A 23,840-nucleotide genomic window follows, 5' to 3' on the forward strand; every position below is an offset into this window, starting at 1 on the left:
GAGCATGCTAATTGGTCGTAGAAAAAAAAAATAGCGTTCATTGTCTTCGGTCATAAATGACCGACCATAGGAAATGAATGAGAAATCGGCAAAAATTCACAGAATATTTGTGTGTACAATCTACAAATCGGCCACGATGCTGAAAAAAGTACACCGCAGTAAAGGGATGACACTCTAAAACATCAAGAACATCTAAACATCCACTCACACACACACGCACACTTATACACACACACACACACACACACACCTATGAAAAACTGAGCCTATGAACCACATTTGGAATTTTTAAAAATCACTGCTTCATCAGAATGATATGAAACTTGGTGACTTTTCTAGCATTAGGTATGTAAAAAATTGAGGGCACGATTCGAGCATGCTAAATGGTCGTTAAAAAAAACACCCCCACTTGTGTTCTTCGGTCAAAAATGACACCATTGGAAATGAATGGGAAATTTGCAAAACCACAAATTCACAGAAAAAAATTCTAACAAAAAAAAAATCTAAAACTTTTTTAATAAATAGTCTTTGAGATTTTTTTTACATATGTATTCAAATCCATCCCAAAAAAAAAATCATTAAATGTGTTCAAAGCCTCTCCATAGAGACCTTTGATTACACCCATGGTTGCATGATTTCTTAAATAATTCCAAAAGAGGGCGCTAATCTGCCTTCAAAAAATAAAATATTTTGAAGGCCTAGTCTCAATTGTAACCTGAAATACTGCAATAATTGAAAGATTTTTTTTAAAAATAATTTTCAATGGCAAAAATAGACCATAATTATTGCATAAATATTAAAAAATACCATCAAATCATCTCAAAATACAAAATTAAAAAGAAAAATTATTATTGATGAAAAATAAATTGCATTGGTTTTACTGGGGTGGAGGAAGTTTAATTTTTTGGTGTCCGGTAACTTTTGACCGGGAAGACAACCAATGCAACCCCTAAACGAAGAGCACCAGAGGGTTAAAGGCTGATTTATACTTCTTCGTCTGACCTACGCCGTATCCTCTACGCCGCAAGTTACACGTTGGTTTTCATTTATACTTCTGCGTTGTTGTCCGTGTCAATGTGCAATTACACATGCGGACAGCTAGAGGCTGTGTAACCCACAGTATCAAGGCAAAAGCTGAAGAAGAAGCAGCTTGTACATTGTCGGAGTAGCAGCAGCAGTGACCGTTCTTGCAGCTTGAGTTGTTGTATCTAATACAAATTAAGCATCTCTAGTTGATTAGTAGAGTTAAATAAGAGGCGATATGGCGCTGGAATGCTTTTTTGAAATCATGCAGAGCTTGTGGCGCTGTTTTCAGTATCGGTCGCTCGTGCACAGACCAACGCTTCAATCGATTGCTGTTGCGGAGACTTTGTTCACAAAATGCACCCTAATGTGTCCCTGCTCTTGATATACAATCACTGAATAACATCTTTGGTTTTAATGAGAAAATAAATACAATATGCAATGGTGGATTAGAACCCAGAACCACTGGCACGCTTCACAAAATTCGCAACCTGATCTCACAGAATTCCGTGAAATGAACACAGGCCCTAAACTCAAAATCTGTGGCAGTTTCACGGAATCGCCGAAAATTCTGTGATGTGTCCACGGAAGTGATGCCTATGTAAGTCAGTGACAGTAAAAAGACGCGTTGGGCATGGTTATCGTCATGAAACTAGGATTTTGCCATTATGACATGGAGTGTGATTCTCGATTTAATCAGCTAGCATAATTTTATCTACAATTATTTTCTTTTTTTTAATTTACAGTATTCAGACACGTTTTGAACACATAACCCAATCCCTTCCCTAAATCTACACATTTGTGTATTATAAAAAACAGGATATAACAGGCAGATACGACTGCAGGCACAATTTATTCCAAAAGTACAAATATTCCAAGTGTTGCAACGCCAAACGATTGATTTGTGTGAAGAAAATCCCCAAAAGCGATCAGCAGCGTCGAGTCCATCCGCCGAAGATTATAAACACATTTCAAATTTTACCGCCGGAAGAAACGTTACGTCAGCTTTCACAGCATTGGCTGTCGTATGTCTCGTGACCAATTGCGTCATTACATCAGCTTCGATTGTAAAATGCCATTGGCTCTCGTGTGTCTCGTGACCGATCGTGTCACGCTAAAGAGTCGTGTGTATTATTTGAATGAGATATGAATGAGTGTGTTCACGGAGCGGCGGGATCATCATCTCAGCGATTAAAACATTAAGATCAACTCTGTTCTTCACATGAAGACATCGTGTGACTTCAGAAGACTTGGAATGCAACATGAGTTCATACTTTTATACTGTTTCTGGTCAGTTTTTGCAATAAATACCTGTAACTGTATTTGTATTTGCCTGTTATGTGTTTTATATTGTTGAGAAGTGGGTAGGTTTAGGGTAGGAGTGGGTTAGTTGCTCCAAAATATAAAAGTAGCCTATAAATATTCATAAAATCATGTCTACTTTTTACTGTCATTGACTTACATAGGCATCACTTCCGTGGACACATCACAGAATTTTCGGCGATTCCGTGAAACTGCCACAGATTTTGAGTTAAGGGGCCCGTGTTCATTTCACGAAATTCTGTGAGACCAGGTTGAAAATTCTTCTACTAGACCATCAAGAGCTCACACACTCATGCTGTCTTTCTCCTGGAGCGCCTTGAACGCGCCTCTATTTCGCGTCAAACGCTCGATTTTTGCTGTGGAAGCGTGAATGGATTCAAAATGTTCAAGCGTCCAACTAGACGCTATTTTGACGCTCTATTCGCGTTTGGTGTGAACGCAGCATCATAGCGGATCTATGTATTTATTCACTAACATAAAGATGCTTTTTGCGGATGATGTTGTCGTGTTGGCCTCCTCAGACCAGGACCTTCAGCGTGCACTGGGGCAGTTTTCAGCTGGGATGAGAATCAGCACCTCCAAGTCTGAGGCCATGGTTCTCAGTCGGAAAAGGGTGGCTTGCCCGCTTCAGGTTGGTGTACAGTTCCTGCCTCAGGTGGAGGAGTTCAGGTATCTTAGGGTCTTGTTCACGAGTGAGGGAAGGATGGAACGGGAGATTGACAGAAGGATCGGTGCAGCTTCTGCAGTAATGTCGATGAAGGAGAAGGAGCTGAGCTGTAAGGCAAAGCTCTCGATTTACCGGTCGATCTACGTTTCTACTCTCACCTATGGTCATGAGCTTTGGGTCATGACCGAAAGGACAAGATCCCGGATACAGGCGGCCGAAATGAGCTTTCTCCGTAGGGTGGCTGGGCGCTCCCTTAGAGATAGGGTGAGGAGCTCAGTCACTCGGGAGGAGCTCAGAGTAGAGCCGTTGCTCCTCCAAATCGAGAGGAGCCAGCTGAGGTGGCTCGGGTATCTATATCGGATCGGGACGCCTTCCCAGGGAGGTGTTCTTGGCACGTCCAACTGGGATGAGGCCCCGGGGAAGACCTAGGACATGCTGGAGGGATAATGTCTCCTGGCTGGCCTGGGAACGCCTCGGGGTTCCCCCGGAAGAGCTGGAGGAATTCACGAGTTCACACTTACAAATAATCAGATAGTAAATATAGTATACATAATAGTATGCGTGGTAGTATGCGTATTTGGCGTGCTGTCCGAGGAGAGGGCTCCGAGCTCGGTATTTGGCCCGAACCCAGAGTACTCCCCCCGTATCTCTGGTTAGGAAGTAACCAGGTGAGTGTGAGGAAGATGGGGTGGTGGAGGGATGCAGGGAAACTGTCAAAGAACTTTGGTGAGTTGACTGGGTATTTATGTAGTCCTTCCCTTGTGCTGATTGGGTAGACATGTTGATTGCTGATTGCTGACAGCTGGTTTAAATGACGTGATAATTGGATAGATCATTTGAATGTGTTTCTCCCGAACTTTGTTAGTAAAACATCATGTGTCTAGGGAGAGGGAAGTCTGGGCGTCTCTGCTTAGACTGTTGCCCCCGCGACCCGGCCCTGGATAAGCGGAAGATGATGGATGGATGGATAAAGAATCTCTGGACTACAAAATATTGTGTTGGATAGCAGATGTATGGATGAAACTATCATCCCATTTCCGGACACACACACACTCCTATCGCAGATTTTTTATTTATTTATTGACTGAGGGAGGGGTTCTGGCAGACCAATCACATAGCTTGCGGTCCGCATAGAATTAACGCGTTGTTAAATTTTTGGAGAGGTGCGCGTCAGGGTAAATTGGGCTTTAGACATTTGCATTTGTTTTACACGGTCAATCTATTTTGCAGTTCCTGACTCGATGAATCGATGTTCACAGGCGTGCAAATCTTACCCTGCGCATGCGATACTTTATGGCATCAATTTACCTTCATACTATGAGACCTGACTGTATAATATGCTGGGGCGGACTGGCCATTGTGAGCAGCGGGAGTTTTGCCTGTTGCTACGTAAATATGAAGAATAAATGATACTAAATTTACGTAGCCTAGTCTATATCCTTCCGTCAGCCCAGACGACTGGCCCACTTGAGGGGAAAACTCAAATCTATTTTGCCTGATCAGTCTCAGTGGTGTAAAAGCGCTCGTCAATGTCAAAATATTTGAACTTTTCGAATTTCTCAGATTGTAATGCTATTTACGTTATTCGACACAATACACAACGAAACATTAACTTAGCAGTTTTCAGCATCAGAGTGAATGTGTGTGTGTGTCTGTTTCCAGGCTTCAGTAATACCACAGTCATTTGAAAATGATTCATAAAACTCAAAATATTATTTTCACTAAAACATGATAAAACTTTCATATTCAAATAGCCCATGTCCCATGAAGGAATGTGTCATATATCAAAATAAATATAGGCTATAATTTGCTAGTTAGCTCACATGCATTATTTTACACACTAGCAATAACAGTTTGAAATAATTAAGACTTTTTTTGTAATGTTTTTGAAAGGAGAAGGCTGAATTTATTTGATTCAAAATACAGTAAAAACACAATATTAAGAAATATTCATACAAATTCTGATAGCTGTTGTGAATATATAGTAAAATGTATTTTATTCCTGTGATCAAAGCTGAATGTTCAGCATCCTTACTTCAGTCTTCAGTGTCACATGATCCTTCAGATATCATTCTTATGTGATAAAAAATATAACCAATATGATTTTTAAACAATAGGAGCTCTGTTCCATAAAATGAGATGTCAAGCTATAACCAAATACTATAACCACTAGAAAGGCACCATTAAATAGTCCACATTCTGCACTACTAAGTTAGACCACAGCATTGCTTTATATGGACTGATTTTATGGTAGGTATTGGACTTTAGTGATATCAAACATCACTGTATGGAAAAAGATTTCAAAATGTGTAAAATAAAATAAAATTCTGAATCATTTATTAATTGTCATGTGCAGAAGACCAATAACCTAAAGAAGTGTGTCAGAGTCATTCATTAATGTTAATGAAGCATTTCAATAAAAAATAGCATTTATATTTCTGTATAAATAGCATGTTAGTAAGGGGTGTTTAAAATTGCTCTGTGCATAATGAGCAGGTGTGTTTATGGTGAGATGTGTTGTGGACCGGAATTGTTATGGGCCGCTCTGTGCCAGAAAACCCAGGGCCACTTTTTTGCCCCAGTCTAATTTATAGATTTTTCTGCTGGATGCAATGGGACATTTGTGATGGACACAAAACACAGCTATAAATGTTCATCACTCAATAAAGAATGCACTATAACATTTTCCAAGACAGAAATCATAGCGTTTGCATGTTATCTGACTGTTCAAACTTCTGCCAAAAAAAAAAAAAAAACCTACTGGGACTGGGAGTTTCTTTACTCCAGTCCTCCTCTGTGATCCTATTGGTGCCTGTAAGTTTGAGAATAGGAGAATCCCCTTCCCCATGGGCAAATGAAGAGTTGGACTGTTTAGTCTTAAGAGGATGAGCAATAAGAGATCTATCGATCGCGATGCTGCTGACAGACTGACGGCGACAGACTCTCGTGTCATCTGAACTCTCGTCAGGATGCAGGGAATCGGCACGCGCGCTCACGCCGTTCCTGTGGATGCTTCAGGGAAAAGCTGCAAGAAGATGAAGGTGGAAAATATGAAGAATGACAAATTGCAGTATGACAGAGATGCACCAACAGGTTAGTGTTTCATAACTGTGTTGGAGGGGGAACATTGTAGCATTGTTTGAAAACTGTTTTACCTAGGCTATTTGTGTTGAGCGATAGCCTACCATTCGTGTAAGTTTGTTATGATTACTTGTGAAGATCAGCGACAGGAAGAAACAAAAAAAAGCGTGAAGCTAAGAGAACCTGACGCTGCGAGAGAAGTTCGGGTAGATCTTCAGGGATCTGACCTGTGGAAGAGATTTCATGAGATCGGCACGGAGATGATCATCACGAAAGTGGGGAGGTAGGTGACAATATAGACTTATTGGGCTATAGTTGTTCTAAAATCAATGACAATATAACCTGGCAGCAGATCCGTATGCCTATCCTTGTCGAAAAATCCTATTGGAATTTCAGTTTATCCTGTAGGGTCTTATTGGATTCTCAAATCACAATGTCCAATAGGATTATAAGAATCCCAATAAGATCCTACAGTATAAACTGAAATTCCAATAAAATAAATCAGAATGTCCAATAAGATTCTATTTTATTGGAATTTCACTTTGCCCTGTAGGATCTTATTGGATTCTTAGAATCTTATTGGACATTGTGATTTTATTTAATGGAATTTCATTTTGTCCTGTGATATTTTTCATTACTTTTTATTATAATAAATCAATTTTAAATGAATGAATTTCTTTTTAGAGTAACTTAACTTTTTTTTAAGTAACATTGTTTGTGTGTGTGTGTGTGTGTGTGTGTGTGTGTGTGTGTGTGTGTGTGTGTGTGTGTGTGTGTGTGTGTGTGTGTGTGTGTGTGTGTGTGAGAGAGAGAGAGAGAGAGAGAGAGAGAGAGAGAGAGAGAGAGAGAGAGAGAGAGAGAGAGAGAGAGAGAGAGAGAGAGAGAGAGAGACCCAATTGGATCCCATTAAAATCCTATAGAAATGATCAGGACATTTATGTATTGTCTTAAGACAATTCCCACAGAATCCTATAGGAAACGGTTCCAAAATATGATCCTTTAGGATTTTTTGACAAGGGTCGAACGAAAAACGGGGGTTTCACCCTGGTTTTAATATCATGTGTTGGTGCTGTAAAACACAGGGTCACCTTTTATACTGTATGACTGCAGAAAATTGAATTAATAAAAATAAAAAAACTTGAGGAGTAAAGCACAGTGTCCAATATGAAACAAGAGTGAGAATGAGTAGGGCTAAGTGATAAGTGTTTTAGTCAAGACCAACTAAACCGAGACCAAGACCAGACCAGCACTCCTCAAAATCATCTAAAACATCCATATCTACTGTGACTGTCTTATATTTAATCAATAATTACTATTAGAATAATAAGACACTATAGAGCTGTTACCAATCAAATCACTAACAATAAAATTCATCTTTGTACCAATTCAGATGCAACTTCGGCATGTGCCACCTTTGCAACACAATTATACCTGCATAAATAATGTTGAGATTAATCTTTTGAAGGGAAAAAAAAAAAAATCAATATAGAAATATAATTGGAAAATAAAATGTCTACTCTTTAATATGTGTCACAAAATAATTTATTCAACTGGTTCATTTAGTAACAGAGCATGTTGTCGAAATAGCAAAAACTTAAAAATTGTCAATTAATATTAACTTCTTGTTTATTGAACATTTCTATAAAATCAATATCACGTTTGCAGTCGTGCTCATGTTCGTGAAAACAGCTCTCTCGTTCTTGTTATATTGCTTAATTGTTTGCCTTGTTATAATATAAAAATCTCTTTTTTGCAATCATATCTTGAATTTTGGGGCCATTCGTATTAATTTTGGGCATTTTACTTTTTTGAGACAATCCTGCATTGATTTTTGAACCTGGCACCACAGTAACAAAGAGTGATTGATTGCATTTTAACCAGTAAGTTTTACATCAAATCCCATGAATAATGTTGAAAAAATGATTCAGACAATGCACCGGCAATTTAGTGATATCCTCAAAGTTGTGGTCTTGACCAGTCTTGAGATAAAATTCTGAGTCCAAGACAAGAGCAAGTCTTGACCAAAAAATGGTCTTAAGACTGGTCTCGAGTACTACAACACTAGTGATAAGATTAGACTATACTTATGTTGATATCAGGTATGTTTATCTTTAATAGGGTACACAACTTTTAAAATATGAACAGTTTGTAAGTCACTAGACATTGTAGACTTGCTGACTTTGCTGTTACAGAGAAAAACTGGCCATCGTACATGTAAAGGCCAGATCACACCACACAGACAGCACAGCACACATTTGCTGGGTTTTGTTGGATCAGTGTGTTACCCCAGTCGGCGTCTGTTGGCGTTGGTCAGGGTTTGTTTTCACCCGAATGAACATGTTCCATCAGTGTTTGTTGGTGTCTGTTGGCGTTTGTCTGTGCGGTGTGACTTGACCTTAACGTGACTGAGGATTACACACCACTCTATCAAATTACACAATATAACCAAGCAAAGAGGTGTGTGTTTCTGTGTGAGTTTGATGTGTTCAAAACGACCTGACCGTCTGGTAGTGTGTAATCCACAGCTGTTTAGTGTATGATGGCCCGTTTTTCTCTGTAGCCTGACCATTTATAAAAATCGGCAAGTGTATGAAGCCTAGTCTTTAAAAAACTTTTCAGATTGTAAAAGTCATGTAGTGAATTCCAGAGCCCATAAGGCAGATGTGTCCAACCCTGGTCCTGGAGAGCTACCACCCTGCAGATTTTAGCTCCAACCTGAATCAAACACACCTGAACCAGCTAATCATGGTGTTCAGGGCATAGATATACATAATAAAGGCTAGATGTCTTACGGCAGAGTCTCTAACGTCATCACCGGCGGCCATTTTGTCACAGGCAAGCTTTCTGGCGGGCTCTGTGGTGCCTGATGTAAGGTGAGTGATCTGCATGAACACAAATACTCTTATCTCGCTGAAATCTTGACGGATTTACAAATGGTTTGGCTTCTTACAAACGTTATTAACGTGGCTATAATACTGGATGCTTGAACAAATTATTAATAATTATTCATAAGTATGCAGTGTCATAACTACATCTCTGACGTTTATAACAAACCAAACCGTTTAAAAATCGGTAGAAAATTGAGCAAGTTATGGTTATTTAAAATGTGCATGCACCATTAAAACACAATGTTACGAGTGAGAGAGCTGACTGTGACAAGATGGCCGCCAGGTGCCGACCTCCATTGGCCAGCAGTGCGGACGAGACATCTAGCCTTTATTATGGATATCTATGGTTCAGGGTGCCAGATAATTACAGACAGGTGTGTTGGAGCAGGGTTGGAAGTGAAATCTGCAGGACGGTCGCTCTCCAGGAGCAGGGTTGGACACCCCTGCCCTAAGGGTACATGGTGGTGAAAAAAAATATGAGATGGGAGGAAAAATAATAAGTCAATGCTTTTGTGTTCTCTTGCAAAATGTTTGTGGTCTCAGAGAAACTTTGCATTCACTCACAAAGTTTCTTGAGGGAGCGCCAAGCACTGCCAGAACATTTTTTTCTTCTTCTACACCATGTCCCTTTAGGGGCTCCATACTAGTCTTTTGATGTCTTAGTCTTAGTCTTTTAGTATGTGAGATTAGAATAACTGTTAGAATAATGTGAGATTAGAATAACTGTTAGAATAATGTGAGATTAGAATAACTCTCAAAGCATAGTATGTTGAAAAGAGTAGGGGAGTGCGGGGCACAATGCGGGGTTAGTTGTAACACGCATGTTTTAACCCTTTCCACACATGCCAGGATGACGAAACTTAGTGTATTTACTAGTTGCCATATCAACATTATTTAGAGAAAAAATTGCGCCAAAATTAAAAAATCTCTGGAAGATATTACTGAACATGTTTTTAAACATAGCAAAAGTACATTTCTTACTTAAGTTTAGTTTTCATCTTTTATTTTTGTGTTTATTTAAAATAAGACAAATTCGATATTATTTTAATCTTATATCTGTTATTTAACAGTTGAGATGGTTCTTTAATGCTGATCTAACAGCAGAAGACACAAGCCAAGATATAAATCCCAGTTGTGCAGATGGGGTGTGTTGTCACACTGCGTTACAATGAGCCCCTATTAGAAATATGCCATTATATTCTATACTTTTATGAATTCTTTTGAGAAACCATGAGAAAAGGGTGAATAATGACTGAGAGTTAATGTTCAGATATTATTAATTATTATTATGTTTTGAACTATGCTGTATAGCTGAATTTAGTGATGTGTTTGTTGTCAAACTCAAAAATGAGTATATTTTTAATGATTAAAAAATGCCAATATTTTATTTTAAAAAGTTAATAATTGTATTTTGTTGACAAAATATTTTAGTTTGTCTTGGATATTTTTTTGATTATATCAGATGACATTTTAAGCTGTTATTTGGTCATGTTACATTGTGCCCCACCACATGTTACGATGTACCTCACCTATGGGGCATGTTGTCACATTTCACTTCCATTCTTTCGGGGTAAATCAAGAAAAAAGTATACACTGTATTACTGAAACAAAACCACATAATTGTACTAGACATGTGTGCAATTAATGTGGGAAAAAGTAAATACTCTGAACCCCAAGTGGATTTACACAAACTGAGAAAGTCAAAAAGCGTTAGGTTGTGCCCCGCTCTCCCCTATGTCAAAAGTCCCTGGATGGTCTACTATTTCCGGTAAATTTTTGAAGTGTGGATCCGTGCACACTATAAAGGCTAATATTGCCCACAACCCATTGCGTTTGGAGGAGGATTCAGTTCAGAACTACAAACACCAGTGAAAAGTGTTTAGGCGGATATGTGTGACCGGTGAGAGGTTTAGATAAAGGTTTTGAGAAACTAATAAGTTTAACCTGATAAAATATATGTATATATTGCTATCTCGTGATCTCTGGTGATGAATGAAATCTGACTCCTGCTGCGTCTGTGACGTGGCGTTCGTTCGGCTCACTCACACTTTATTGAAAAGACACGTTCAGTTTTTAATTGTAGTGTTTATTTTCTAACTGAACGAAATGATTGTATTACTATAAAAATCAAAACGACGGTGGGGGTGGTGTCATGGTGGGCAAGTGATAACCAATATCCGTGGCTTTAGAAGTGGCCTCTTTGGGCAGCGAAGCAAGTGCATTCTGGGAGTTGTTGTCTTTCATCCACATGAGACAAAAATACATTTTCTGTCTTTTCTCAGTCTAGAAGTCACCAAATTCAAAAATAATTTCACATTTCTACTACATAAATGACCCAGTTTAAATACACATTCATCTTCCCTGTGCTGAAGTGCCCCTTTAATGACGTGATAGTATGTCACAAAGCTTGTCTACACTCAAAAGTATGTTTTTTTTCTTCACAAAAAGAGTAGATGCTTCTAGGGCGTAGTACAAGTAGGCACATTTGCAGCAAGATTCTGAAGACTGGCTCTGTCTTTCAGCACCTGGTGTAAACTTATCCAGAAAAAAGGGGCAAAAGTTGTGTTGTTTGTGTAGGCTTTTTTTATCTGTCAGCCAAATATGGGATGATTTTAGACTCAAAATGATTAATAAATTCACACACACTTATCCATGAACTTGATAAATGTTGCAAACATGTTTTACTGTCCACAAACAAATGCCTTTTAACTTGTGTGCAAAATTACAAATGATATGCGATATTGCATATTAAGCATTTTATAATGGTTTGGTGTGGGAGAAAAATGTTGTGATGAACAATGTTGTGTTCATAACCTGATTTAATCTCTGCTTGCCTATACAAAGTTGCCTTTAATACCTTTTTAACGTTAGTCTGTTAAGCGTTTTCCTCGTCTTTATAACGAGGACACATAAAGCGTCTTATAGGCAGAATAACGCTCACGGTGAAATCCAAATCCAAATGAATCAAATAGGATCAACTCACAAACGAGTCAATGAATGAATGTGCGTCACTGTGTGCACAAATGCACATCTTACTCGTTGCACGCACAAATTCTGACCTACATTAATACAAAATCGAAGTTTTGTGTTCACAACTATGTCTCTATTTGTACAAATCGCTGCACATTCATGTAATTCTGTATTTTGCACACACAAGTTAAAAGGCATTTGTTTGTGGATGGTAAAAAATGTCTGCAACATCTATCAAGTTCATGGATAAGTGTGTGTGCATTTATTAATCATTTTGAGTCTAAAATCATCCCATAGCCAAACGGCTGTAATGCTATTATAATGTCTGTGTTGATTGTGTATCTGTCATCTGCTCAGGAGAATGTTCCCCTCTGTCCGAGTCAAGGTGCACAATCTGGACCCCTTCCAGCAATACTCCATTGCCATGGACATCATGCCTGTGGACTCAATGAGATACAGGTATACTGGTCTGGCCTTCAGTCTGAACTGATTAATAAAAAAAAGACATGAAATTAAGATGAGAAGGATAAAAGGTTGATACAGATGATATAGATAAAGCGAATCTTGAATTATGAAATTACATGCGCCATTGAATCGCCTCCGTACTAGTACAGAATCGCCATTGGCTGGTAAAGTTTTTAGTTTACTCGACAGACTGATACTATTTTATTGATATATAATTCCACCAAATCTGCTTATCTTTGTAAAATGGCAGTTTTTTGAATACCTAAACGTACACTCTTAACATCTGTCAATCAAGCATTATATTATGATAATCAAGCACTATTTACACACCCTTTTTTTAATTATATAACTTTCACGAGTTCACACGTACATCAAATTAAATGGAGTAAAGATTATGCGTATTTGGCGTGCTGTCCGGGGGAGGGCTCCGGGCTCGGAATTTGGCCCGAACCCAGAGTATCCCCCCCATGATGAAGATAGTCTAGAACTAGACTGTATTTTATTATGGATTGTGTTGACGTCTAATGAGTTTATTAAATCAAAGTGAGGAGATGGGGTGGTGGAGGGATGCTAAAAATAAAAACGGTCAACGAAAGAAGGTAAATATGCTGTATATATACACACACCTCTTATCGTTGATTAAATCGATTGGCTTGATATGCTCCACATGTGTTTAATTAGGTTTAATTATCTGAGGGTGCTCCACTTGGGTTTGATTAGGTTACATTATCTGGCGTGCTCCATTGTTTAGATAGGTTTAATTATCTGGACGTGCTCCTCCCGAAATTAGTTACTAAAACTTCACTTAGTAATAAGAACTAAAACTTGGTAAGCATGTATGAATGCGTATTTGTCATTTTAACTGAACTTAGGACTGGTGGTGGTGGTGCTTAAGATAGTGCTGGTCAATCGGTGTTTCTGTAAAAAAAACAGATAATAGCAAATCCCTTTAAGACAAGTCATTTCACTCGGCGGCCATCTTTGAAATGCCTCTTGGCATGCAAATGCAGCTCCTATCTCTTTGAAGGGGGAAACATCAAATTGTCCAAAACTGTTCACCAAGTTTACGATTAAAGTTCATATTTGAAATCACCAATGAAATCTGACAACAACTGTCTCATACATTTTGTTTCTAAACACTCGAATCATGACAAAAAAGGGCATTCTCAGCCTGGACGAAGCTAATTCACGCAATCCTAAGCGTTTCTCAGAAAAACTGCCTGTTTCTATAGCAACCGGAGCTTCTAACAGCAGCTGCAGTGACGCGATGACTTTACTAATCAACCATTGGCTCTTTCATTTAGAAGGCGGGGCTTGTTCGCCATATTTGGTGTTGCACTTTCTCCCATTCATAAGTAAATATAAAAAATTATCTTTGATAATAGTAATAGATAATAGTAGTTATTATTAAAAGATAATAATACTACTACTAATTCTACTACTAATAACTACATACAACGCACTAAGGATTGATGAGCTGCTGTGTTCATAAATGTTAATCACGTTGTCAGCATTCGCTCGAACTGATTTGCTGAAATCAAAACAGGGACGTAATAGATGAGCACCAGCCAATGAGATTGACGCTTTTTTGCATTAGTCATGCCCACTACCGGTACACTGCGCATCCATTGAGCTAAATTGAAATAGTAGAGATCGCTTGAAAATATAGTGAAAATATATCTATGCTAAACTTATGTTAAAGTCCCCCTGTAGTCAATCACCAAAATGACATTGGCATATGAAAATATATTTTTCATTTGCAAATGAGCCCCGTCCCCACTCACTCGCACAAGCTCAGAAATACAGCCGGCCAACTTAGCAACGTAAACGCTGCACAATGGCGCTCTTTACAACGTTGGGCACATAACGGTAATTAATGATTATCCTTTTGCTTGACTACGTTATTAAACAGCTAATAATGTGTTGCTAATGTTACACAAACCATGTTCCCATTCGCTTGATTTACACCACAGGGGGACTTTAACACACATACTGGCGATTAAAATCTAATAATTGATTAGCCAATGGCTAATGATAGACATTATTTAGTCGCCCAGAGGGAAGATTTAGTCGCATTGTAGTGGGTTACTTAAAGAAATCCAAGCTATTGTTATTATTTTCCGTGTTAGGTATGTGTACCACAGCTCTCAGTGGATGGTGGCTGGAAACACAGATCCCTCATGCATCTCCCCTCATCTGTATGTCCACCCGGACTCGCCGTGTTCAGGAGAGAACTGGATGAGACAGGTGATTAGCTTTGATCGTGTCAAACTCACCAACAATGAGATGGATGACAAAGGCCATGTGAGTTCCCTTTCTTTCACATGACTACCTTACACTACAACATAAATCAATAACACTTCAGTATAAACACTAAATGGTGTCCAATGTCATTTGAAATTCAGATAATCCTGAAGTCCATGCACAAATACAAGCCACGCATACACGTTATTCTGCATAGTCCTCTTGAGTGTGTGTCACAGACTCTACCATCACTGCCAGCGAAGGGTGTGTACACCTTCTCCTTCCCTGAGACTCAGTTCACCACTGTCACAGCCTACCAAAACCAACAGGTAATTTATTTCATCAGTTCTCTAGGATTAGAGCTTAGATCGGGCCCAAAAAATCAAGCCCGACCCTACCCGAGCCCGATTTAAACCCGACCATTTTTTAATACGTGGGCGTTCTGACACGAACGAGCCTGTAATGAGCGAAGCGGAGCGGTGTGACATGAACCCTCACCGATGAAATGACGTTCGCTCAAATCCCGCTCAGACATGACATTTATCTGTACTGTAGCCTACTGTACAGGATGTAGCCATCAAACAATGTATTTTGTTTCATATTTATGTTTAAATATTGTAATGGCTATATTGATTATGAAAAGTGCAAAAATGCGAGTGGGTCAGAAATTATTTTGACCACTTCATTAAGTTTTGTTTTGTAGAAAGCCTTTCTTTAAAGTGAGTTTCGTTTTGTATAAATTTTATCTTAATTGTAATCAATGTTTCATCAGCCAACTGCCTGGATTTATTAAATAAGAAGTAGGGATGCACCCAATCCAGATTTTTGGGGTTCGGCCGAATACCGAATCCTCTGGTTAAGGTTCGGCCGAATCCGAAACCGAATACCGAATCCTTCTCCCATCCTCAGTCCATTATCACAGTAAACACATTAATGAAGTAAACAACGTCCACAGCAGTGTAGGGATGCTATTGACCATTAAACCGTTAACCGAAAGTAAGAACTTTGACAGATTATTAATACTAGTTAAACGGTTTAAATGTTTTTAACGCTTTTTTGTTTGTTTGGTTTTGATGCATGGTTAAGAAAAATATGCTGCAGGCCTATAGCGTTATTTGTTCACTCACGGAGCGCGTCGACATGTGCAACCACAAACCAGATATATCTCGCAAAATGAAGCAATGGAAAAGCTTACTGTGTGGGACCATTTTGACAGAAAAATACAGCAGTAGTAGAAGCTCCTGACTGGTGGAAAGCAAATGAACGGCGCTTCCCGAGGCTGGCCGCTCTAGCGAGGCGTTATCTCTCTATTCCCGGGACACCAGGTCCATCTGAAGCCTTGTTTAAGGCTTTTAATAGTGTGGTTTTGGTCAAGTTTACTAAAGTAAACATTGTTGCGTATGTTCTTCTCGCCGCTGTTTCGGGATGGCTTATAGAAAAATTACCCTGAGTCGTCCTCTGTCGTTTAAAAGAAGAACACAACGGAGAGCGCATGAGGTGCGCGCACGCGCTGTCATTGGAGGCTCGCGCGCTGCGGAGACAGAAGGATTGAGAGGGTGATTTCTGCCGCGGGTTTAACTGTCAACAGGCTGTGCTCCAGACTAACCCACATCACTTAGACATGTTACTTAAAAACAAACAAACAAACAAAAAACATACAAGGTGTGAAAAAAAAAAAAAAACGATTCCGGTTCTTCAAAGCTTACGGATTCAGTGTATTTTCGTTTTGTCATCTTAATTTGGTAATTATTTAAGTGAAAAATATTTAGTGTAGGCCTATGTATGACTGTCTTTTTTTTGACTGTCTGTAGATTCCTTCATGCTCAACTCGTATTCTCTCGGATATGTTTCATATGCAAATGTTTTAACAGCGGCTGTTGTTTAGGGTCCTTGCCACCACGAGACAAATCGGCATTGCAAATTGAACATGTAGCTCGACTTGAATCGCCTTCTTTTGACTTAAAGTAGCTACTGCCACGTTTTCTGTTCATGAGTTTCATTTTCACTTTCAACGGCGGCGTCATTACGTTCGACCAGCAGGGCGTGCATAGTGCAAGCCTAGGGTTCGGGTTCGGTGGAAAAAAATTTTGAGGTTCGGCAGAAACCGAACCCCGTCAAAAATCCCAATATTCGGCCGAATCCGAACCCGAATCCTGGATTCGGTGCATCCCTAATAAGAAGCAAATAGACTAGGCTATAGAAGACAATAATCGTGACATGGAGGCACGGGAGCGATCACTTGCATTGCTCATGTCTCATAAATAAACCGAAACTCAGCAGCTACTTGCCTCAGCAGACATGAGAAATATGTGTATAGAAAGCTTGAAATGTCCACTTTGAAACTAAACAATTCAAAACGAAAATAAATAGTTAAGCAAAGCGCAGTGTTCACGCGAGCAGCTCATGACTGGCGTCTCAGAACGGTTCTTTGCAGAATGCTACGCTTCATCACTGCATGTGCTGTGAGTTTAACACGCATTTTTAGACTAATCCTGACTTGTGCAACTTTGTACACATTTGTTTCTTAGTTGTAGTATTAGTTTAGCCTGACAAGCCAGACCCACATCAAGATGTTGGGTCTGGGAACTCACCATTGGCAGGGCTCAATCCTAAGGGCCAGGACAAACGGTTGTCTTTCAAATTCCCTCTGCACACAATAGGATAGCACTACAACCAACCAGAGAGCAACGTCGGCAAAACTCCGAACACATCTTCCTTTCTAAAGAATGACTTCAGTGCCGTTCTTTGTTCTTTTCTCAAAGAAAAGCTTAACTCCAAGTCTTCCAGAGTCACGGCCAAAGCCGATTCGAAAGACAGCCGTTCGCCGGCTTCTTTGTTTACGAGTAGCACGCAAACCGCCGCAACTCTGCCGTGACGTGCCGTCATTATGTTAAAGCTACACTGTGTGATATTTTCCCCCATCTAGCGGTGAAAAGGTATATGACCATCCAGTGAATATTAGTTTCTGTTCCTCTCAATTCCGATTTCGTTTTAACTCCTACGGTGGCCGATTTAGTCCAAGATTAACATGGCTTCCAGTTCGACCTCGTCCACATTCGACACGGTACCATCGAGTGTTAAAACGCGAAAGGCGAAGCTTGAATTTACGGGTATGTCGCTCTTTGGCTAATGTACTTTCAAGATGGAGGGGCAACATGGCGACCCGCATTCAAACCCCTCACCCGTATGTATTTTCAATGGCATATTATAAACTTACGAGAATACTTTATTACTTCAGTCAATATACATTAATGAGCACATATATTTTTGAAAGAACTAAGTGTTTTTAGCTAAGAATAAACTAAAAAAGTCACACAGTGTGGCTTTAAGCCTGCCCACCGACTCTATACACGAATTCAAATAAATTAGTATGATTTGATTAATACAGTAAAGTTAGCATGAACCCCACCCCTAAACCTAACTGATATTAGTGCATAAGTTAACTGCGCCATTTTGACATCATAAAAATATCTCAAATTAATATTTTGTGTTCAATTATTTATTTATCTGGCAAGTAGCCGCATAATAACAGGGATAATTACGCAGTGTAGTCTTTTATCACCCTGCAGAGGTTTCTTTTGCATAATAATCTGCTGACTGGACAGCCTTGTCAGACTCCCCTTTTCAAACGATATGTAATGATATGTACAATCATTCTGATTCAAGCATATTATATTAAAAAAAATTTGCCAGTCGCACCTGTAAATCAACAGGGCAATTAATGGAAAATTAATTACACAGCTGAATTTGGGAAATTGTTCTAAAAACAAGAAACCACAGGACAGACTGCCAACTTTTCATCAAGGTCTTAAAAAGATTGTTGTATTATTTATATTTCAGTGACTGATTTCCATAGCAGTTATAACTATATAAAACTATGCAGTTTTACAGAACAATTTCCCTCCTATTCATGTTTTTTATGACAGCCATTAACCTTGTGGAAGTGTATATGTCTGCCTTTCTTGCCGAAGTGACTGATTGTGTTTTTTTCTGGTAACTTTTAAGATAACAAAACTGAAGATTGACAGGAATCCTTTTGCCAAGGGCTTCAGGGAACGAAATGGGTAATGGATGTTATTATTTGTATAAATTATTGATATTACATATATATGCAGGGCTTTATTACCTTAAGGCTGTTACATTAGCAGAATCATTGCAAGGACATTATAATAAGTGTATTTTTATGACTTTCTCTCCCTCTCGTTCTTATGCACTTTAGGGGCGTGTTGGGTGGGATTCTGGAGTCGTACTCATGGCACAATCCCTTTAACCTCGATTTCAAATCTTTTGCTATGGAGCTACAAGGTGAACATTTATAATTAAAAATATTGAATTATTTTATTTCAGTTGAAATGTTTTTTTTTCACCCAGTAATGGTGGAAAATTTTGATAGCTAAAAAGTACATTACCAGGTTTAATCAAGAGCCAAAAAGAGCAAAAGTCATAGTCTTTTTCACTATTTTTTTCACAAAAAAATGGTTTTAAGCCAGTTATTTATATATTTTGCTGTAATGTGTATCAGTTTACACTTCCAAACATTCGTTTTTTCCATTAATTGTAATATTCCAGTGAGATTTTTGTATGCACAAGGAGTCTGACAACAGCCGGAATGATCTGATCTTACCATTATCATCTGTGATTACATGAAGAAACAGAAAAAAATGAGACAGACTAAATCCAGAAGAACTGTGGCAACGTCTCCAAGACACTTGAAGAAACCGACCTGCAAAGCTGCAGTACTGTTAAAAGTTTTAGGCACTTGTGTAAAAGTGCTGTAAAGTGAGGATGCTTTTAAAAATAGTCATAAGTAGATTTTATTTATATTAACTTCTATTAAATAAATCAAATCAACGGTGTAACAACCGTTTGTCTGGTGTTTTTCTGTAATTTTTTACTTCATTGGAATGGTACAAAATTTGGTAAAGGTTTTGGCACTTGCTATGTGAAAACCAAAAAAATAAATCATGGACATTATTCTAAAAGGTCCTGAAAGAATAGTCACACTTGTGCTTCTCATGGTCAAAAATGAACGCATTGGAAATGAATGTGAGATGAATTTCCTCTAGTGGAAACGTTTGGTACTGCACCCAAACAAAATCTTACTAAAAGCTAATTTTTTGAGCTATCAAGCTCAAATTTGGAACACAACTTGTTTAGATTAGCTTTGGTTTTCTTGCGGATTTTAGAATAAAATGTGTTTTTAAATATATATATTTCCTATAAAAATTGAAAATAGTATTGTTGTGCATAACATTAAACATAATATTCTATAACTTTTTTTAACTTCACCTTTTTAGAAATGTCGTCTTTAAAAAAATTATTAAACTTAAGTCTCAACCATTCAAGATTTACCACAGTTTAAATTGGGAAATTAATTTTCTATGTATTTTCATTTTCAGGTCTATGCCCAAAAAGTGAATAAATCGATTATAACTACAGCATAAATATCATTTAGTACCATAAAATCCCCTAAAAAAATACACAATATTAAAGGGTTAGTTCACCCAAAAATGAAAATTCTGTCATTAATTACTTACCCTCATGTCGTTGGACACCCGTCAGACCTCCGTTCATCTTCAGACACAAATGAAGATATTTTAGTTGAAATCTGATGGCTCTGAAAGGCCTCCATTGGCACAATGCACGGTTCATAAAGTTATTGTAGAACCACTGTAGTGAGATGGACTTTGTAACGACGTCTTTAGTACCTTTTAAGGGTCTTGCGAGTGAACCGTGCATTGTGCCAATGGAGGCCTTTCAGAGCCATTGGATTTCAACTAAAATATCTTCATTTGTAAGAGGAACCACCAAAAGAGGTCTTACGGGTGTCGAACGACATGAGGGTAAGTCATTAATGACAGAATTTTCATTTTTGGGTGAACTAACCCTTTAAGTAAAAAACATTATCGAACTAAAATATAGTACATTAATTTGAATAACAATATAAATTATTTCATTTTTGATGACCACGTAAAGAGCAGCAGAGGGTTAAAGCTAGTTAGTTTTGCACATATATTTTTTCAGGTAACTTTGCAGGTCGGTTTCTACAAGCGTCTTGGAGACATTGCCACAGTTCTTCTGGATTTAGTCCAGAAGTCTCCGTTTTTTTTCTATTCCTTCATGTAATCCCTGATGGACTCGATGATGGTGAGATCAGATCTCTGTGTGGATTATTACAGTTAATGGCAAAAGGAATGTTTGGAAATGTAAGCTTATAATTCCTACTGACAAAAATATAAATAACTGGCTTAAAAACATTTTTTGTTTGTTTTGGTGAAAATACTAATATACCTTAAACACATATAACTTAAAGTACAATTGCACAATTCTATATATATTATTTATTTTGTTCACAGCAGGCAGATGTTATGGATCTTCAGCCAGTTTCGATGTCACCTCATCAATGACGTCCTTCCTGCCCAGCTCCTTTGCTCAAGCAGCCCATCCCATCACATTCTCAAGCCCTCAATGCTGCAAGATATTCCCTTCAAACTGTTTTCAAACATACAGAGCCTACTGCAACATTTGCCTGGGCAAACTCAGTAGTTACATTGGGTTGCGTCCCAGGTTCGACCTCCCCTTCATGACCAATAAAAAGAAAGGAGACATCTGTAGGAGTCACTGGCTCCATGATTCCACCACCACAAGTACTTCTGTGCATCCTATCCCCAACATTTCAGCTGGATGGACCTCTGGACGCTATCAAACTGAAAATGACAATATGGCATCAGCCTTTGTGTCACCCTACAGCTACAGTTTCCCCATGAGGAGCCAATTCTCTACTGTTGCCCATCATTTGGTGAGCCCTGTTCACCAAGTGCCAATGATTTCCTCAAACTCTTTCTGTCCCTGACTCCAAACCTGTCAAAACACACACCCTAAAGAGGGCACTTGTATTCTAATGCAGCTTGATATCATGAGCACACCTATATTTATTTGCGTTTGCACAGACACTGAATTTGAATAATGAATCATTTTTGTATTAACAACTTTAATTAAATGTTTATGAATCTGTCCACGCTTTTTATCAGGTGTCTTTAACTACTGTGTACTTACATCAATAAAAAAATACATATTGTACAATGTACTGTGTTAATGTATTGCAAAACAAAGTGCTATTGAGGTGGGATACGGCGGGTGAGGTTAGGGACCGATTTGGTGGTTTAGGGTGGGTTAAGACGTAAAGGAAGGGTCAACAGTGTAATTATAGGTGTCATTACCGGAATTAATTACAGCTGTAATTACATGCAGGTAAATTTAAGTAAAAACATATGTCCCCAAGTGGATTGTCTCAAATTATTAATTGAACTGTTCATAGAGTTGACACTATAAAGTGGGACCATGAATCCTTATTGAATCTGTGGATATTATGTCATGTAACTGCTCCGAGACACACGAGTGATGATCCAAATGCAGAAGTTGATACATTCATTGAATAAATAATTTGATTATTTTGTATTTATTATCACTGAGATTAATTATGTTTTCAGTTTTGTTAAACATAGCTGACACATTTGCAACTTTTTTTTTCTCTGTGGCGTCTGGTGCCACATTTAACCTGATTTCTAAGGATTTTTAAACAAGACAATCTAAAATGAAAAATAAATTTTTTAATCATTTAACCATTTCCTTTCATTAATAGTTTTGTGTGTGTGTGTGTGTGTGTGTGTGTGTGTGTGTGTGTGTGTGTGTGAGAGAGAGAGAGAAACAAAAGGACTTTAAATACAGCACAGCACAGCACAAAACCCAATAAAACATTTTTTAAGTAATCTATTATATTTGCACGAAAGCATGTTAACAAATGTTCATTGCCTCTCACATGTCTTGGGACCGATTGTGACATGCCCTTATTCTGGTGATGTTTTCCCTACAGAAGTTCCCAAACCAGGGTCCGGATTCACAAAAATCTTCTTAAGAAAGAAGTTAAGAAAATTCTTGAGATAAATTCTAAGAAGTTCGTAAGAATGTTCCTAAGTGCAATTCTTGAAAAATTCTTAAGAAGTTCTCAAATATATCTTAATTTTTTACTTAAGAAGAAACTGAAAGGTGTTATTTGGTGTTATTTTATTGAAAGGTATTACTGAAGACTCGCTGAATGAAAAATACCTCCAAGCCCTTCTTTTTGCGCTTCCTGCAGAATACCATAGATATCATAATAAGTGTGCAGACTATTTTCGTTGTGACTGGCTTGACGGGAGTAAATCACTCAATGTAATGTTTTTAATATGCCGTGTCGGTAAAATTGTTATTTTATAAGAGCCTAGGTGTTTATCAAGAACGCTGCTCGGGTACCAAAGATTGGCCGTTAGATCCATAGATATACATAATAAAGGCTAGATGTCTTACGGCAGAGTCTCTAACGTCATCACCGGCGCTTTCTGGCGGGCTCTGTGGTGCCTGATGTAAGGCGAGTGATCTGAACACAAATACTCTCATCTCACTGAAATCTTGACGGATTTACAAATGGTTTGGTTTCTTACAAACGTTATTAACGTGGCTATAATTCTGGATGCTTGAACAAATTATGAATAATTATTCATAAGTATGCAGTGTCATAACTACATCTCTGATGTTTATAATAAACAAAACAGTTTGAAAATCGGTAGAAAATTGAGCAAGTTATGGTTATTTAAAAAGTGCATGCACCATTAAAACACAATGTTACGAGTGAGCAAGCTGACTGTGACAAGATGGCCGCCAGGTGCCGACCTCCATTGGCCAGCAGTGCGGACGAGACATCTAGCCTTTATTATGTATATCTATGGTTAGATCTAAACAAGACGAATCATATCTCAGACATCAGAGCCCGCGGCAGACGTGCAGAAGGACTAGCTGAGGAAAGGCTGCTCTCGGCGGGGTTAACGAGCACTGAACACCCGGTGATCGCCTGGATCTCACAACTCCGAAAACGCCAGATAAAATTGTCAAATAGACGATCTCTTTATAAATAAACCACATATTTACTCTTTAAACAAGTACATTTAAACAGTAGAATTTTTAAATTACGCTGGGTTTCTCGTCCGCTATTGACGCTTACTGGTTGCTGCCGGTTTTATACTCGTCCATATGGTACTATTAGTTATAAATATAATATTTAGCCAGCTACTGTTATGTTGTAGTCTAATGCTTAATATTTGAAACAACCCAATAAATTTGTTAAACATCTTACATTTGGGTAT

The 23,840-nt window shown here is 38.4% G+C and overlaps 1 protein-coding gene across 1 annotated transcript; it reads left to right on the top strand.

The window, feature by feature from the left end:
• Positions 1-5,982: 5,982 nt before the first annotated feature.
• Positions 5,983-21,514, top strand: tbx22 (T-box transcription factor 22; the record flags this gene model as incomplete). Its single annotated transcript, XM_079838518.1, has 8 exons — positions 5,983-6,106; positions 6,233-6,377; positions 12,310-12,411; positions 14,547-14,721; positions 14,823-14,990; positions 18,667-18,725; positions 18,881-18,966; positions 21,021-21,514. 8 exons carry the CDS (start codon positions 5,983-5,985, stop codon positions 21,512-21,514), a joined length of 1,353 nt encoding a protein of 450 aa, XP_079694644.1.
• Between the last annotated feature and the right edge of the window lie 2,326 nt (positions 21,515-23,840).

Source organism: Gobio gobio, assembly GCF_949357685.1.
Source record: "Gobio gobio genome assembly, chromosome: 16".
Taxonomy (NCBI): domain Eukaryota; kingdom Metazoa; phylum Chordata; class Actinopteri; order Cypriniformes; family Gobionidae; genus Gobio; species Gobio gobio.